The 17061-nt window shown below is 55.4% G+C and overlaps 2 protein-coding genes across 2 annotated transcripts; one reads left to right on the top strand and one right to left on the bottom strand.

The window, feature by feature from the left end:
* The first annotated feature begins 2280 nt into the window (after positions 1 to 2280).
* On the top strand, positions 2281 to 10800 carry SULT2B1 (sulfotransferase family 2B member 1). The gene is made up of 7 exons (XM_077789846.1): positions 2281 to 2413; positions 6331 to 6539; positions 7647 to 7773; positions 8620 to 8714; positions 9372 to 9552; positions 10263 to 10550; positions 10787 to 10800. The coding sequence occupies exons 1-7, from the start codon at positions 2281 to 2283 to the stop codon at positions 10798 to 10800; spliced, it is 1047 nt and encodes a 348-aa protein (XP_077645972.1).
* Positions 10801 to 12167: 1367 nt separating this feature from the next.
* On the bottom strand, positions 12168 to 15815 carry LOC144248135 (troponin I, cardiac muscle-like). The gene is made up of 4 exons (XM_077789845.1): positions 15660 to 15815; positions 14332 to 14502; positions 12937 to 13031; positions 12168 to 12375 (listed from the first exon to the last, which is right to left on the bottom strand). Exons 1-3 carry the CDS (start codon positions 15813 to 15815, stop codon positions 12939 to 12941), a joined length of 420 nt encoding a protein of 139 aa, XP_077645971.1. The 3' UTR covers positions 12168 to 12375; positions 12937 to 12938.
* Positions 15816 to 17061: the final 1246 nt, after the last annotated feature.

The following is a 17061-nucleotide window of genomic DNA, read 5'->3' as shown; positions in this document are numbered from 1 at the left end:
GGGAGGGGCGGAACCGGTCCGGGGGGTTGCGTCAGGCGGGGGTGGGGGAGGGGCGGGCGGGGCCGGGTGGGGGAGGGGCGGGTGGGGGAGGGGCGGGCGGGGCCGGGCGCGGCCCCTCCCCCACCCCGGCTCAGGTGCGGCGGCGGCGGCGGCAGGTGAGGGTGGGGGAGGGGCGGGGGGCGCTGCCGGGACCCCTCCCCCACCCCCGGACCCCCCCCGCCCCTCCCCCACCCCCCAAACCCCCCCCGGAGCCCGGGATGGGGGAGGGGCCCTAAAAAATTCCCAAATTTTAAATTTTTGGAACCGACGGGAAAACCCTCCAAGAAATGGAAAAATCTGCCGAGGTTGGGTGGGAAAATGGAATTTTGAAGGAATCGGCCTCAAAAAAAGCCAAAAACAACAAAAAAAAATTAAATTTTAAAATTGAGATTTTAAAAAATAAAAAAAAAAAAATCAAAAAAAAGAGTAAAAATTCTCCCCAAATCCCCCCCCCCCCCCGAAAATATAAAATTCGAAATGAGCACCCCCAAAAACATCACGATAATTAGATTTTAAAAAAAGAAAAAAAAAACATCCCAGGATTCTAAAAATCTCCCCAAATTCCCCCCCCCAAAAAAAGATAAAATTTTAAAAAAGCCCAAATTCCATCCAAATCTGCCCCAAAAAACCAAAATTTAATCAAAAAAACCCTAAAAATTCCCCAAAGGAACCAAATCCCAAAATAAAACCTGAATAAAACCCTCGACTGCCCAAAAATCCCAAAATTATCCCAAATTTATCCCAAAAATCCCAAAATCTCCCCAAAACCTCCTCAAAAATCCCAAAATTCTCCCCAAAATTCTCCCCAACCCTCCCCTGATCCCAAAATTTTCGTCCCTTTGTGTCCTCGGGGTCACCCGGGGGTGTCTGGGGAGATTTGGGGGAATTTTGGGATTTTGGGGGAATTTTGGGGGAATTTTGGGGGAATTTTGGGGGAATTTTGGGATTTTGGGGGAATTCTGGGATTTTTGGGGGGTTTTTGGGAAGAATTTTGGGGATTTTGTGGAAGTTTTTCGGAGGTTTTTGGGCAGATTTCGATGGGGATTTTTGGGTGGATTTCGGGCCGGATTTTTGGGAATTCCGGTGGGATTTGGGGACGGACTTTTGGGAATTCCGTCAGATTTTGATGGGGATTTTTGGGTGGATTTTGGCTGGAATTCCGAGATATATTTTGGGCAGATTTTGGCTGGAATTTTGGGAATTTTTTTGGGCAGATTTCAGGCCGGAATTCCGGGAATTCCGGCAGATTTCGATGAGGATTTTTTGGGAATTCCGGCAGATTTCGGGACAGAGTTCCAGGCATTTTTTTGGGCAGATTTTTTCTGGAATTCGGGAATTCCAGCAGATTTTGATGGTGATTTCTGGGCAGATTTTTTCCGGAATTCCGGGAATTTTTGGGGCAGATCTTTCCGGAATTTCAGGAATTTTTTTGGGCAGATTTTTTCGGAATTGGGGCACTTTTTGGGGCATATTTTTCTGGAATTCGGGAATTTGGGCAGATTTTGATGGGGATTTTTGGGGCAGATTTTTCCGGAATTTCAGGAATTTTTTGGGGCAGATTTTTCCGGAATTCGGGAATTCCAGCAGATTTTGATGGGGATTTTTGGGGCAGATTTTTCCGGAATTCGGGAATTCCAGCAGATTTTGATGGGGATTTTTGGGGCAGATTTTTCCGGAATTTCAGGAATTTTTTTGGGCAGATTTTTCCGGAATTTCAGGAATTTTTTGGGGCAGATTTTTCCGTAATCCGGGCGCGTTTTGGGCGGATTTTGATGGGGATTTTTGGGGCAGATTTTTCCGGAATTTCAGGAATTTTTTGGGGCAGATTTTTCCGGAATCCGGGCGCGTTTTGGGCGGATTTTGATGGGGATTTTTGGGGCAGATTTTTCTGGAATTTCAGGAATTTTTTTGGGCAGATTTTTCCGGAATTTCAGGAATTTTTTTGGGCAGATTTTTCCGGAATCCGGGCGCGTTTGGGGCGGATTTTGATGGGGATTTTTGGGGCAGATTTTTCCGGAATTTCAGGAATTTTTTGGGGCAGATTTTTCCGGAATTTCAGGAATTTTTTTGGGCAGATTTTTCCGGAATCCGGGCACGTTTTGGGCAGATTTTTCCGGAATCCGGGCGCGTTTGGGTGGATTTTGATGGGGATTTTTGGGGCAGATTTTTCCGGAATTTCAGGAATATTTTTGGGCAGATTTTTCCGGAATCCAGGCGCGTTTGGGGCGGATTTTCCGGCCGATGGCGCGCGGGTACTTCCAGCACCGGGGCGTGACGTTCCCGGGGCTCCTCTACTCCCCCCGAGGCCTCGAGGCCGCCCGAGACTTCCCCGTGGAGGACGACGACGTCTTCAACGTCACCTACCAGAAATCCGGTCAGTTTGGGGGAAAAAACCGGGAATTCGCGAAAATCCAGGAATTATAGGGGGAAAGAGTGGGAGGTGAACAGAAATCCGGTCAGTTTGGGGGAAAAAAACGGGAATTCGGGAAAATCCAGGAATTATGGGGGGAAAGAGTGGGAGGTGAACAGAAATCCAGTCAGTTTGGGGGAAAAAAACGGGAATTCGGGAAAATCCCGGAGTCTGGGGGGAAAAATCCCCAAATTTGGGGGAAAATCACAGAGTTTGGGGAAAAAACCCGGATTTTGGGAAAATCCCCCCAAAAAATCCTAAAATATCCCAAAAACTCCCAAATTCCCGTGTTCCCCAGGCATGGTGTGGATGCTGGAGATCCTGAGCCTGGTGCTCCGCGGCGGCGATCCCAAACCCCCAAACACCCCAGAATTCCCGTTTTTCCCATTTTTCCCGTTTTTTTTCCCGTTTTTTCCCGTTTTTTTCCCATTTTCCCCGTTTTTCCCGTTTCCCAGGCACGGTGTGGATGCTGGAGATCCTGAGCCTGGTGCTCCGCGGCGGCGATCCCGCCTGGTGCCGCTCCGTGCCCAGCTGGGAGCAACACCCCAGAATCCCCGTTTTTCCCGGTTTTTTCCCGGTTTTTTCCCCAGAATTCCCAGAATTCCCATTTTTCCCGTGTTCCAGGGACGGTGTGGATGCTGGAGATCCTGAGCCTGGTGCTCCGCGGCGGCGATCCCGCCTGGTGCCGCTCCGTGCCCAGCTGGGAGCAACACCCCAGAATTCCCGTTTTTCCCATTTTTTTCCCATTTTTCCCGTTTTTTTCCCATTTTTCCCATTTTTCCCGTGTTTCCCAGGGACAGTGTGGATGCTGGAGATCCTGAGCCTGGTGCTCCGCGGCGGCGATCCCGCCTGGTGCCGCTCCGTGCCCAGCTGGGAGCAACACCCCAGAATTCCCGTTTTTCCCATTTTTTTCCCATTTTTCCCGTTTTTTTCCCATTTTTCCCATTTTTCCCGTGTTTCCCAGGGACAGTGTGGATGCTGGAGATCCTGAGCCTGGTGCTCCGCGGCGGCGATCCCGCCTGGTGCCGCTCCGTGCCCAGCTGGGAGCAACGCCCCAGAATCCCCGTTTTTCCCGGTTTTTTCCCCAGAATTCCCATTTTTCCCATTTTTCCCGTTTTTTTCCCAGAATTCCCATTTTTCCCGTTTTTCCCGTGTTTCCCAGGGACAGTGTGGATGCTGGAGATCCTGAGCCTGGTGCTCCGCGGCGGCGATCCCGCCTGGTGCCGCTCCGTGCCCAGCTGGGAGCAACACCCCAGAATCCCCGTTTTTCCCGGTTTTTTCCCCAGAATTCCCATTTTTCCCGTGTTCCAGGCACAGTCTGGATGCTGGAGATCCTGAGCCTGGTGCTCCGCGGCGGCGATCCCGCCTGGTGCCGCTCCGTGCCCAGCTGGGAGCAACACCCCAGAATTCCCGTTTTTCCCGTTTTTTTCCCCAGAATTCCCATTTTTCCCATTTTTCCCGTGTTCCAGGCACAGTCTGGATGCTGGAGATCCTGAGCCTGGTGCTCCGCGGCGGCGATCCCAAACACCCCAAACACCCCAGAATTCCCGTTTTTCCCGTTTTTTTCCCGTTTTTTTCCCCAGAATTCCCATTTTTCCCGTTTTTCCCGTGTTTCCCAGGGACAGTGTGGATGCTGGAGATCCTGAGCCTGGTGCTCCGCGGCGGCGATCCCGCCTGGTGCCGCTCCGTGCCCAGCTGGGAGCAACACCCCAGAATCCCCGTTTTTCCCGGTTTTTTCCCGGTTTTTTCCCCAGAATTCCCATTTTTCCCATTTTTCCCGTGTTTCCCAGGGACAGTGTGGATGCTGGAGATCCTGAGCCTGGTGCTCCGCGGCGGCGATCCCGCCTGGTGCCGCTCCGTGCCCAGCTGGGAGCAACGCCCCAGAATCCCCGTTTTTCCCGGTTTTTTCCCCAGAATTCCCATTTTTCCCATTTTTCCCGTTTTTTCCCCAGAATTCCCATTTTTCCCGTGTTCCAGGCACAGTCTGGATGCTGGAGATCCTGAGCCTGGTGCTCCGCGGCGGCGATCCCGCCTGGTGCCGCTCCGTGCCCAGCTGGGAGCAACACCCCAGAATTCCCGTTTTTCCCGTTTTTTTCCCCAGAATTCCCATTTTTCCCATTTTTCCCGTGTTCCAGGCACAGTCTGGATGCTGGAGATCCTGAGCCTGGTGCTCCGCGGCGGCGATCCCAAACACCCCAAACACCCCAGAATTCCCGTTTTTCCCGTTTTTTTCCCGTTTTTTTCCCCAGAATTCCCATTTTTCCCGTTTTTCCCGTGTTTCCCAGGGACAGTGTGGATGCTGGAGATCCTGAGCCTGGTGCTCCGCGGCGGCGATCCCAAACACCCCAAACACCCCAGAATTCCCGTTTTTCCCGTTTTTTTCCCGTTTTTTTCCCCAGAATTCCCATTTTTCCCGTTTTTCCCGTGTTTCCCAGGGACAGTGTGGATGCTGGAGATCCTGAGCCTGGTGCTCCGCGGCGGCGATCCCGCCTGGTGCCGCTCCGTGCCCAGCTGGGAGCAACACCCCAGAATCCCCGTTTTTCCCGGTTTTTTCCCGGTTTTTTCCCCAGAATTCCCATTTTTCCCATTTTTCCCGTGTTTCCCAGGGACAGTCTGGATGCTGGAGATCCTGAGCCTGGTGCTCCGCGGCGGCGATCCCGCCTGGTGCCGCTCCGTGCCCAGCTGGGAGCAACACCCCAGAATTCCCGTTTTTCCCGTTTTTTTCCCCAGAATTCCCATTTTTCCCATTTTTCCCGTGTTCCAGGCACAGTCTGGATGCTGGAGATCCTGAGCCTGGTGCTCCGCGGCGGCGATCCCAAACACCCCAAACACCCCAGAATTCCCGTTTTTCCCGTTTTTTTCCCGTTTTTTTCCCCAGAATTCCCATTTTTCCCGTTTTTCCCGTGTTTCCCAGGGACAGTGTGGATGCTGGAGATCCTGAGCCTGGTGCTCCGCGGCGGCGATCCCGCCTGGTGCCGCTCCGTGCCCAGCTGGGAGCAACACCCCAGAATTCCCGTTTTTCCCGGTTTTTTCCCCAGAATTCCCATTTTTCCCGTTTTTCCCGTGTTCCAGGCACGGTGTGGATGCTGGAGATCCTGAGCCTGGTGCTCCGCGGCGGCGATCCCGCCTGGTGCCGCTCCGTGCCCAGCTGGGAGCAACGCCCCAGAATCCCCGTTTTTCCGGTTTTTTCCCGGTTTTTTCCCCATTTTTCCCATTTTCCCCGTTTTTCCCGTTTCCCAGGGACGGTGTGGATGCTGGAGATCCTGAGCCTGGTGCTCCGCGGCGGCGATCCCGCCTGGTGCCGCTCCGTGCCCAGCTGGGAGCAACGCCCCAGAATCCCCGTTTTTCCCGGTTTTTTCCCCAGAATTCCCATTTTTCCCATTTTTCCCGTTTTTTCCCCAGAATTCCCATTTTTCCCGTGTTCCAGGCACAGTCTGGATGCTGGAGATCCTGAGCCTGGTGCTCCGCGGCGGCGATCCCGCCTGGTGCCGCTCCGTGCCCAGCTGGGAGCAACACCCCAGAATTCCCGTTTTTCCCGTTTTTTTCCCCAGAATTCCCATTTTTCCCATTTTTCCCGTGTTCCAGGCACAGTCTGGATGCTGGAGATCCTGAGCCTGGTGCTCCGCGGCGGCGATCCCAAACACCCCAAACACCCCAGAATTCCCGTTTTTCCCGTTTTTTTCCCGTTTTTTTCCCCAGAATTCCCATTTTTCCCGTTTTTCCCGTGTTCCAGGGACAGTGTGGATGCTGGAGATCCTGAGCCTGGTGCTCCGCGGCGGCGATCCCAAACACCCCAAACACCCCAGAATTCCCGTTTTTCCCGTTTTTTTCCCGTTTTTTTCCCCAGAATTCCCATTTTCCCCGTTTTTCCCGTGTTCCAGGGACAGTGTGGATGCTGGAGATCCTGAGCCTGGTGCTCCGCGGCGGCGATCCCGCCTGGTGCCGCTCCGTGCCCAGCTGGGAGCGCGGCCCGTGGCTCGAGACGCTGCCGGGGCTGCGGCGCGCGCGGCGGAACGCGCGCCCGCGCCTCCTCTGCTCGCACCTGCCGCTGCCGCTCTTCCCGCGCGCCGCGCGCGCCTCCCGCGCCAAGGCGGGAACACCGCGATCCGGCGGGAAAACCGCGGGATTGGGCGGGAAAACCGGATCGGGCGGGAAAACCGCGGGATTGGGGCGGGAAACCCGGGATCGGGGCGGGAAAACCGGGATCGGGGGGAAAAACCGGGGATTGGGCGGGAAAAACCGGGATCGGGGGGGAAAACCGGGATCGGGCGGGAGAAACCGGGATCGGGGGGAATAACCCGGGATCGGGCGGGAAAACCGGGATCGGGGGGGAAAACCGGGATCGGGCGGGAAAACCGGGATCGGGGGGGAAAACCGGGATCGGGCGGGAAAACCGCGGGATTGGGCGGGAAAAACCGGGATCGGGCGGGAAAACCGGGATCGGGCGGGAAAACCGGGATCGGGGCGGGAAAACCGGGATCGGGGGGAAAAACCGGGATTGGGGGGAATAACCCGGGATTGGGGGGAATAACCCGGGATTGGGGGGAATAACCCGGGATTGGGGGGAATAACCCGGGATCGGGGGGGAAACCGCGGGATTGGGGTTTGGGGGAAAAAATGGGAGATTGGGGGAAATGGGGGTTTGGGGGAAGAATGGGGTTTTGGGGGGGAAATGGGGGTTTGGGGGAAAAATGGATTTTTGGTGAAAAAATGGGGTTTTTACGAGGAAAAATAGGGATTTTTGGGGAAAAATTGGGTTTTTGGTGAAAATATGGGGATTTTTTGGGAAAAAAATGGGGTTTTATGGGGGGAAATGGGGTTTTTACTCGGGGGAAATGGGGGTTTCAAGGGAGAAACTCGGGGGGGTTGGGAGGGAAAATGGGAAATTTGAGTTTGGGGGGAAAAATGGATTTTTGGTGAAAAAATGAGGGTTTTTGGTGAAAAAATGACATTTTTACAGGGAAAAAATGGGTTTATTAGGGGAAAAATGGGGGATTTTTGGAGGGAAATGTTGAAGTTTTGATGAGATTTTGGGTCAGAAATGTCGGATTTGGGTCAGAAATGTCGGATTTGGGTCAGAAATTTTGGATTTTTGCGGGATTTTTCGTGCTGGCCGCCCCCGGGTCCCGGCGGGGTTTGTGATTTCGGGGCATTTCAGGGGATTTTGGTGAATTTTGGGGAATTTTGGATGCCGCAGGTGATTTACACGGTGCGGAACCCCAAGGACGTGCTGGTGTCGCTCTTCCACTTCTCGCGGATGTTCCGGCCCTACAAAGACCCCGGGAGCCTCCAGGAGTTCATGGAGAAGTTCCTGGAGGGAGACGGTGCCGGACCGGGGCAAAACGGGGAGATTTTGGGCAAAACAGGGAGATTTTGGGGAAAAACGGGGGGATTTTGGGCAAAACGGGGAGATTTTGGGGAAAAACGGGGAGATTTTGGGCAAAACAGGGAGATTTGGGGCAAAACGGGGCGATTTTGGGCAAAACGGGGAGATTTGGGGAAAACGGGGAGATTTTGGGGAAAAACGGGGAGATTTGGGGAAAAACGGGGGGATTTTGGGCAAAACGGGGAGATTTGGGGAAAAACGGGGGGATTTTGGGCAAAACGGGGAGATTTGGGGAAAAACGGGGAGATTTGGGGAAAAACGGGGGATTTGGGGCAAAACAGGGAGATTTGGGGATTTTGGGGGAGATTTGGGGGGAGTTTTTGGGGATATTTGGGGATTTGGGGGGAGATGTGAGGAAATTTTGGGGGAGATTTGGGGAAATTCGGGGGGGAATTTTGGGGAGATTCGGGAAATTTTGTTGGGGAAGATTTGGTGGGAATTTGGGAATTTTGGGGGAGATTTGAGGGAATTTGGGGGAGATTTGGGAATTTTGGGGGAGATTTGAGGGAATTTGGGGGAGATTTGGGAATTTTGGGGGAGATTTGAGGGAATTTTGGGGGAGATTTGGGAGTTTTGGGGGAATCTGGGGGGGATTTTGGGACTGGAAATTCAGGATTTGGGGTCAGAAATTGGGGATTTGGGGTCAGAAATTCAGGATTTGGGGTCAGAGATCGGGGGTGTGGGGGTTCGAGGTGCTGGCGGTGCCCCTGGGGTGTCCCCACGGTGTCCCCGAGTGTCCCCACGATGTCCCCACGGTGTCCCCACGACGTCCCCGTGTCCCCAGTGCCCTTCGGCTCCTGGTTCCAGCACGTCCGGGGGTGGCTGCAGCTCCGCGGCCACGAGAATTTCTTCTGGATCACCTACGAGGAGCTGCAGCAGGTGGGGACAGGGGGGACACCTGGGGACATCGGGGACACCTGGGGACATCGGGGACACCTCGGGGACATCAGGGACACCTCGGGGACATCGGGGACACCTCGGGGACATCGGGGACACTGGGGACATCGGGGACACCTGGGGACATCGGGGACACCTGGGGGACATCGGGGACACCTTGGGGACATCGGGGACACCTCGGGGACACCTGGGGGACATCGGGGACAATCAGGGACAGCTTGGGGACAGGGAGGACATTGGGGACACTGGGGACACTTCAATGTCATCCCAGGTGTCCTCAGTGTCCCCAGATCCCCCCCAGTGTCCCCAGTGTCCCCAAACCCCTGAGTGTCCCCAAATCCTCCAAATGTCCCAAATGCCCTTGATGTCCCCAATGTCCCCGATGTCCCCAAATTCCCCTGATGTCCCCAATGTCCCCAATGTCCCCAATCCCCCCAATCCCCCCAATGTCCCCAATGTCCCCAATCCCCCAATGTCCCCATGTCCCCGCTGTCCCCGATGTCCCCAATGTCCCAATCCCCCCAATGTCCCCGATGTCCCCAATGTCCCAATCCCCCCAATGTCCCCAATGTCCCCAGTCCCCACAATCCCCCCAATCCCCCCAATGTCCCCATGTCCCCGATGTCCCCCTGTCCCCAGGACCTGCGGGGCAGCGTCGAGCGCCTCTGCTCCTTCCTGGGCCGGCCGCTGTCGCCGGCGGCGCTGGACGCGGTGGTGGCCAACGCCTCCTTCACCGCCATGAGCAACAACCCCATGAGCAACTTCAGCCTCAGCCCCAGCTTCATCCTGGACCGGCGGCGCGGGCCCTTCCTGCGCAAGGGTGGGACACGGGGACACCGGGGACATCGGGGACATTGGGGGGCATTGGGGGGATTGGGGACATTGGGGACATCGGGGACATTTGGGGACATTGGGGGGATTGGGGACATCGGGGACATTGGGGACATTGGGGGGATTGGGGACATTGGGGGACATTGGGGACATTTGGGGGTTTTCCTACTTTTTGCCCATTTCCCCCCATTCCCCTCCTTTTTTCCCTTTTTCCCCATTTTTCCCCATTCCCCCCATTTTTGCCCAATTTCCCCCATTCCCGCCCCTGCTTTTTCCCATTTTTCCCCATTTCCCCCGTTTTTGCCCAATCCCCCCCATTTTCCCCCATTCCCCTCCCCCTTTTCCCCCTTTTTCCCATTTTATCCCATTTTCTCTCCCAATTCCCCCGTTTTTGCCCAATCCCCCCCATTTTCCCCTATTCCCCTCCCCCTTTTCCCCTTTTTCCAATTTTACCCCATTTTCTCTCCCATTTCCCCCGTTTTTGCCCAATTTTCCCCGTTTTCCCCCATTCCCCTCCCCCTTTTCCCCTTTTTCCCATTTTACCCCATTTTCTCTCCCATTTCCCCCGTTTTTGCCCAATCCTGCCCGTTTTCCCCCATTCCCCTCCCCCTTTCCCCCTTTTTCCCATTTTACCCCATTTTCTCTCCCATTTCCCCCGTTTTTGCCCAATTTCCCCCGTTTTCGGCCCGTTCCGCGCAGGGATCTCGGGGGACTGGCGGAACCACCTGAGCCCGGAGCAGAGCCGGCGCTTCGACCGCGTCTACCGCGAGCGCATGGCGGGGCTGGGGGTCTCCTTCCCCTGGGACCCCCAGATCGAGGGCGAGGACCCCCAAAGTGAGGGGGAGACCCCCCAGAATGAGGGGGAGACCCCCCAGAATGAGGGGGAGACCCCCCAGAAAAACCCTCAGGACCCCCAAAATGAGAGGGAGACCCCCCAGAATGAGGGGGAGACCCCCCAGAAAAACCCTCAGGACCCCCGGAATGAGGGCGAGGACCCCCAAAATGAGGGGGAGACCCCCCAAAAAACCCCTCAGGATTCCCAAAATGAGGGGGAGACCCCCAAAAATGAGGGGGAGACCCCCCAGAAAAACCCTCAGGACCCCCAAAATGAGGGGGAGACCCCCCAAAATGAGGGGGAGACCCCCAAAAATTATCCTCAGGACCCCCAAAATGAGGGGGAGACCCCCCAGGAAACCCCTCAGGACCCCCCTGAAACTCCTCAGGACCCCAAAAATGAGGAGGAACCTCCCCAAAAAACCCCCCGGGACCCCCCTGGAGCCCCCTCCCCATGACCCCCCAGCTCGGGTGTCCCCAAGACCCCCCAAGGACCCCCCAAAAGGGGAAGAGACCCCCAGAGACCCCCCCAGGAACCCCCAAATTTGTCCAGGACCCCCCTGAGACCCCCAAAACCACCCCCAGGAACCGATGAGACCCCCTCCCAAAAACCCTCAGGACCCCTCCCCAATTTGGGGGTCCCCATAACCCCCCCAGTGCCTTCGGGTCCGTCCCAAAGGTGGGACCCCTCCCCAAATTGGGCTAATTAATAAACACCAATCAACGACGCTGTTAATTGATGAAGGGGGGGTTTATTTGGGGGGGGGGTATTTTGGGGAGGGGTCTCAGGGATTTTTATGGGGAAAATCACGAGGTTTTTTGGGGGGGATCCCAGGGTTTTTGGGGTTGTTTTTAGGGAGGGGTCTCGGGGGGTTTTTAAGGGCAAGCCCAGGGTGGTTTTGGGGAGAAGTCCTGGGGATTTTGGGGAGGGGTCCCAGAGGGTTTTTGGGAGGAATCGCAGAGGATTTTGGGGAGGGGTCCTGGGGGTGGAAATGTGAGAGGAAAATGGGGTAAATGTGAGGGGAAATGGAGGAAATGTGAGAGAAAAATGGGAGGGAAATGTGAGGGGGAAAAGGGAGGAAATGTGAGAGAAAAATTAAGGAAATGTGAGGGGAAAAGGGAGGGAAATAATGAGGGGAAAATGGAGGAAATGCTAGGGAAAAATGGGAGGGAAATGTAAAGGGAAAATGGAGGGAAATGTGAGGGGAAAATGAGGAAACATGAGGGTAAAATATGGGAAACATGAGAGATAAATGGGGGAAATGTGAGGGGAAAATGAAGAAAATGTGAGGGGAAAAGGGTGGGAAACATGAGGGGGAAAAGGATGGAAATGTGAGGGAAAAATGGGGGAAATAGGAGGGGAAAACAAAGAAACATGAGGGTAAAATATGGGAAACGTGAGGGGAAAATGGGGGAAATGTGAGGGAAAATGGAGGAAAATGTGATGGGAAAAATAGGAAAATATGATGGACAAAAAAGGCGGGAAAACGTGAGGGGACAAAAAAGGCGGGAAAACGTGAGGGGACAAAAAAGGCGGGAAAACGTGAGGGGACAAAAAAGGCGGGAAAACGTGAGGGGACAAAAAAGGCGGGAAAACGTGAGGGGACAAAAAAGGCGGGAAAACGTGAGGGGAAAAAAAGGCGGGAAAACGTGAGGGGACAAAAAAGGCGGGAAAGGTGAAAAATGAGCGCCCCAAATCCCTGCGTGATTCCCCCCCCCAAACTGTGTTAATTAACAACCACCGTTGCTAATCACCGTCAACTCCATTAATTGATGCTGAAAGGGAAGTTTATTTGGGGAGGGGGGTGGTTTTGGGCGGGGGGTGCCAGTGCCTGTGGGGATGATGAAGGTGATGAAGGTGATGATGAAGGTGATGATGAAGGTGATGATGAAGGTGATGAAGGTGATGATGATGATGATGAAGATGATGAAGATGATGAAGATGATGAAGGAAGGAACAACTCCATGGGGGCTCCTCCTGTGGAAATTTGGGCAATTTGGGAAGGGTTCCTCGGGGTTTTTTTGGGGGGGGATCATGGGGTTTTAAAAGAGATTTTTTTGAGGGTAAAAATCCCAGGAGATTTTTTGGGGGAAATTCTGGAGGTTTTTGGGAGGGGGAATCCCAATGATTTTTGAAGGGGAATCCCAAATTTTTGGGAAGAGTCCCGGGAGTTTTTGGGGAGCCAATCCCAAGTTTTTTTTTTGTGGAGAATTCTGGGGGTTTTTGGGGAGGGTTTCTGGGGAGGAATTTGGGGATTTTTGGCATGTGGGTCCTGGGTTATTTTGGGGGGGAATCCCTTTTTTTGGGGGGGGAATTCTGGGGATTTTTGGGGTGTGTCCTGGGTTATTTTGGGTGGCAATCCCAGGGTTTTTTAGGGGGAATTTTGGGGTTTTTTTGGGTTTTTTTGGGGGAAGAGTCCTGTGTTGTTTTGGGGGCAAAAAAAAAAAAAAAAAATCTCTTTTTTTTTGGAGTGATCCTGGGGATTTTTTTTTGGGGAGGAACCCTGGGATTTTGGGGAGGTTTTGGTGGGGGTCTCACCCTCAGGCTGCCGCCCCCTCGAATTTCTTCTTGCGCCCCTCCATGCCGCTCATGGCGTCCACGTTCTTGCGCCAGTCCCCGACCTCGTAGCTCTCCTGGGTTATTTGGGGAGAAATCCCTTTATTTAGGGCGGGAAATTCTGGAGGTTTTTGGGGTGTGAATCCTGGGTTATTTGGGGAGAAATCCCTTTTTTTAGGGCGGGAAATTCTGGAGATTTTTGGGGTGTGGGTGCTGGGTTATTTGGGGAGAAATCCCTTTTTTTAGGGCGGGAAATTCTGGAGATTTTTGGGGTGTGGATGCTGGGTTATTTGGGGGGAAATCCCTTTTTTTTAGGGAGGGGAATTGTGGAAGTTTTTGGGGGCGAGTCTTGGGTTGTTTTGGAGGAGAATCCCAGGTTTTTTTGGAGAAATTTTGGTTTTTGGGGCGGGGGTCCTGGGTTGTTTTGGGTGGGAATCCCAGGGGCTTTTTGGGGGAAATTCTGGGGGGTTTGGGGTGTGAATCCTGGGTTATTTGGGGAGAAATCCCTTTTTTTAGGGCGGGAAATTCTGGAGGTTTTTGGAGTGTGAATCCTGGGTTATTTGGGGAGAAATCCCTTTTTTTAGGGTGGGAAATTCTGGAAGTTTTTGGGGTGTGGGTGCTGGGTTATTTGGGGAGAAATCCCTTTTTTTAGGGCGGGAAATTCTGGAGATTTTTGGGGTGTGGATGCTGGGTTATTTGGGGGGAAATCCCTTTTTTTTAGGGAGGGGAATTGTGGAAGTTTTTGGGGGCGAGTCTTGGGTTGTTTTGGAGGAGAATCCCAGGTTTTTTTGGAGAAATTTTGGTTTTTTGGGGCGGGGGTCCTGGGTTGTTTTGGGTGGGAATCCCAGGGGCTTTTTGGGGGAAATTCTGGGGGGTTTGGGGTGTGAATCCTGGGTTATTTGGGGAGAAATCCCTTTTTTTAGGGTGGGAAATTCTGGAGGTTTTTGGGGTGTGAATCCTGGGTTATTTGGGAGAAATCCCTTTTTTTAGGGTGGGAAATTCTGGAGGTTTTTGGAGTGTTAATCCTGGGTTATTTGGGGAGAAATCCCATTTTTTAGGGTGGGAAATTCTGGAGGTTTTCGGAGTGTTAATACTGGGTTATTTGGGGAGAAATCCCTTTTTTTAGGGTGGGAAATTCTGGAGTTTTTCGGGGTGCGGATGCTGGGTTATTTGGGGGGTAAATCCCTCTTTTTAGGGCGGGAAATTCTGGAGTTTTTCGGGGTGCGGATGCTGGGTTATTTGGGGAGAAATCCCATTTTTTAGGGTGGGAAATTCTGGATTTTTTCGCGGTGCGTATCCTGGGTTATTCGGGCGGGATAATGAGAACCCCTCGTTTCGTTTTGGGGTGACCTGGCGCCTCTCGGGGAGCCCCCTCACCTTCTCGGCGTCGTCCTTGCGCACCTGGCGCAGCCCAGCGCGCAGGTCGGTGCCCACGCGCGGCTTGGTGCCCAGCAGCGCCGCCATCATGGCGTCGGCCGACAGCCGCACGCGGCGCAGGTTGGGCCGCACGAAGCGGCCGGCGGCCACGCGGCGACGCAGCTCCTCCAGCTGCCGGGACGCCGAGGGGACGTTGGGGGGACGGGGGGATGTTGGGGACGTTGGGGGGATTTGGGGATGTTGGGGGGTGTGGGGACACTGGGGACATTGGGGGGATTTGGGGATGTTGGGGACGTTGGGGGGATTTGGGGATGTGGGGACATTGGGGACATTGGGGGGATTTGGGGACGTTGGGGGGATTTGGGGACGTTGGGGGGATTTGGGGACATTGGGGACATTGGGGGGACTGGGGATGCTGGGGACGTTGGGGGGATTTGGGGATGTTGGGGGGATTTGGGGATGTTGGGGGGTGTGGGGACACTGGGGACATTGGGGGGATTTGGGGATGTTGGGGACGTTGGGGGATTTGGGGACGTTGGGGGGATTTGGGGATGTTGGGGACGTTGGGGGGATTTGGGGATGTTGGGGGGTGTGGGGACACTGGGGACGTTGGGGGATTTGGGGATTTTGGGGATGTTGGGGACATTGGGGGGATTTGGGGATTTTGGGGACATTGGGGGGATTTGGGGACTTTGGGGACATTGGGGGGACTGGGGACACTGGGGACGTTGGGGGGATTTGGGGATTTTGGGGACGTTGGGGGGATTTGGGGACATTGGGGGGATTTGGGGGGATTTGGGGATTTTGGGGGGATTTGGGGGGATTTGGGGATTTTGGGGACATTGAGGGGACTGGGGGGATTTGGGGACGTTGGGGGGATTTGGGGACATTGGGGGGTGTGGGGACATTGGGGACATTGAGATGATTTGGGACATTGGGGACGTTGAGGGGATTTGGGGACATTGGGGACATTGGGGACATTGGGAGGATTGGGGACATCAGGGGGATCTGGGGACATCGAGGACATTGAGGAGACATTGGGGACATTGGGGGTATTGGGGACATGGGGACATGGTGGTGATTTTGGGGACATTGTGGTGATTTTGGGGACATTGGGGGGATTTGGGGACACTGAGGACATCCAGGGAATTGGGGACATCGGGGCCAGGTTCCCTCGCACACCGTGGCAGAGCCGGGGACACCTCGGGGACACCCATGGGACACCCTGGTGACACCCAGGGGACACCCAGGGGACACCCAGGGGACACCCCGGGACACCCTGGTGGCACCCAGGGGACACCCCAGGGTGGCCGTGTCCCTGTCCCCACCTCGGTGACGTTCTTGCTGACGCGTGTCCCCATGTCGTAGCGCTCTTCGTCCACGCGCGCCACGCGGGCGTGCAGCTCCCGGCACAGCTCCTGGGACACCCGGGGACACCCATGGGACACCAAGGGACATCCATGGGACACCCATGGGACACCCATGGACACCCGGGGGACACCCGGGGATACCCAGGGGACACCAAGGGACACCAAGGGACACCCATGGGACACCCGGGGACACCCAGAGACACCCATGGGACACCAACGGGACACCCAGGGACACCCATGGGACACCCAGGGACACCCAGGGGACACCCAGGGGACACCCATGGGACACCCAGGGACACCCAGGGGACACCCATGGGACACCCAGGGACACCCATGGGACACCAAGGGACACCCATGGACACTCGGGGACACCCAGAGACACCCGGGGATACCCATGGGACACCCATGGGACACCCAGGGACACCCGGGGACACCCATGGGACACCCGGGGATACCCAGGGGACACCCAGGGACACCCATGGGACACCCGGGGACACCCAGGGACACCCGGGGACACCCGGGGATACCCAGGGACACCCAGGGGACACCAAGGGACACCCATGGGACACCCAGGGACACCCCGGGGACACCCATGGGACACCCGGGGATACCCATGGGACACCCATGGGACACCCGGGGATACCCAGGGGACACCCAGGGACACCCATGGGACACCCAGGGACACCCGGGGACACCCAGGGACACCCAGGGACACCCAGGGGACACCCAGGGGACACCCAGGGACACTCGGGGACACCCAGGGACACCCATGGGACACCCGGGGACACCCAGGGACACCCGGGGGACACCCGGGGATACCCAGGGGACACCCATGGGACACCCGGGGACACCCAGGGGACACGGTGCTGTCACCAGAGCTGTGTGACACCCCCGGTGTCCCTGCCATGTCCCCACCGTGTCCCCAAGGCTGGCCATGTCCCTGTGTCCCTGATGTCCTCGATGTCCCCCCAGTGCCACCATTGTCCCCTCACGTCACTGTCCCCAGTGTCCTCTCACCTGCAGCTCTGTCACCTCCAGCCCTTTTTCCCCTCATGTTCCCTCCATTTTCCCCTCACATTTTCCCCCTTTTTCTCCCTCACCTTTCCTACCCTTTTCCCCTCATATTTCCCACCCTTTTTTCCCCTCACATTTCCCCCATTTTTCCCTTCACATTCTCCTCCATTCCCCCCTCACATTTTCCCCTTTTTCCCCCTCACATTTTCCTCCATTTCCCTCTCACATTTCCCTCCATTTTCCCCTCACATTTTCCTCCATTTCCCTCTCACATTTTCCTCCATTTCCCTCTCACATTTTCCCCTTTTTTCCCCCTCACATTTTCCCCTTTTCCCCCTCACATTTC

This window comes from Lonchura striata, chromosome 38 (assembly GCF_046129695.1).
Source record: "Lonchura striata isolate bLonStr1 chromosome 38, bLonStr1.mat, whole genome shotgun sequence".
In the NCBI taxonomy this organism is placed as follows: Eukaryota; Metazoa; Chordata; class Aves; order Passeriformes; family Estrildidae; genus Lonchura; species Lonchura striata.
The sequence above is the reverse complement of the archived record's forward strand: the minus strand, read 5'-3'. Positions and strand labels throughout refer to the sequence as shown.

Excerpts from the sequence above, each read along its gene's own strand:
- SULT2B1 (XM_077789846.1), top strand. The coding sequence starts at position 2,281 with ATGGCGCGCGGGTACTTCCAGCACCGGGGCGTGACGTTCCCGGGGCTC. Across the intron at positions 6,540-7,646 it reads CGCGCGCCTCCCGCGCCAAG|GTGATTTACACGGTGCGGAA; the intron begins GCGGGAACACCG and ends TGGATGCCGCAG. Across the intron at positions 7,774-8,619 it reads GAAGTTCCTGGAGGGAGACG|TGCCCTTCGGCTCCTGGTTC; the intron begins GTGCCGGACCGG and ends CCGTGTCCCCAG.
- LOC144248135 (XM_077789845.1), bottom strand. The coding sequence starts at position 15,815 with ATGGGTGTCCCATGGGTGTCCCATGGATGTCCCTTGGTGTCCCATGGG. Across the intron at positions 14,503-15,659 it reads TCAGCAAGAACGTCACCGAG|CTGGAGGAGCTGCGTCGCCG; the intron begins GTGGGGACAGGG and ends GCGTCCCGGCAG. Across the intron at positions 13,032-14,331 it reads GCAAGGACGACGCCGAGAAG|GAGAGCTACGAGGTCGGGGA; the intron begins GTGAGGGGGCTC and ends CAAATAACCCAG.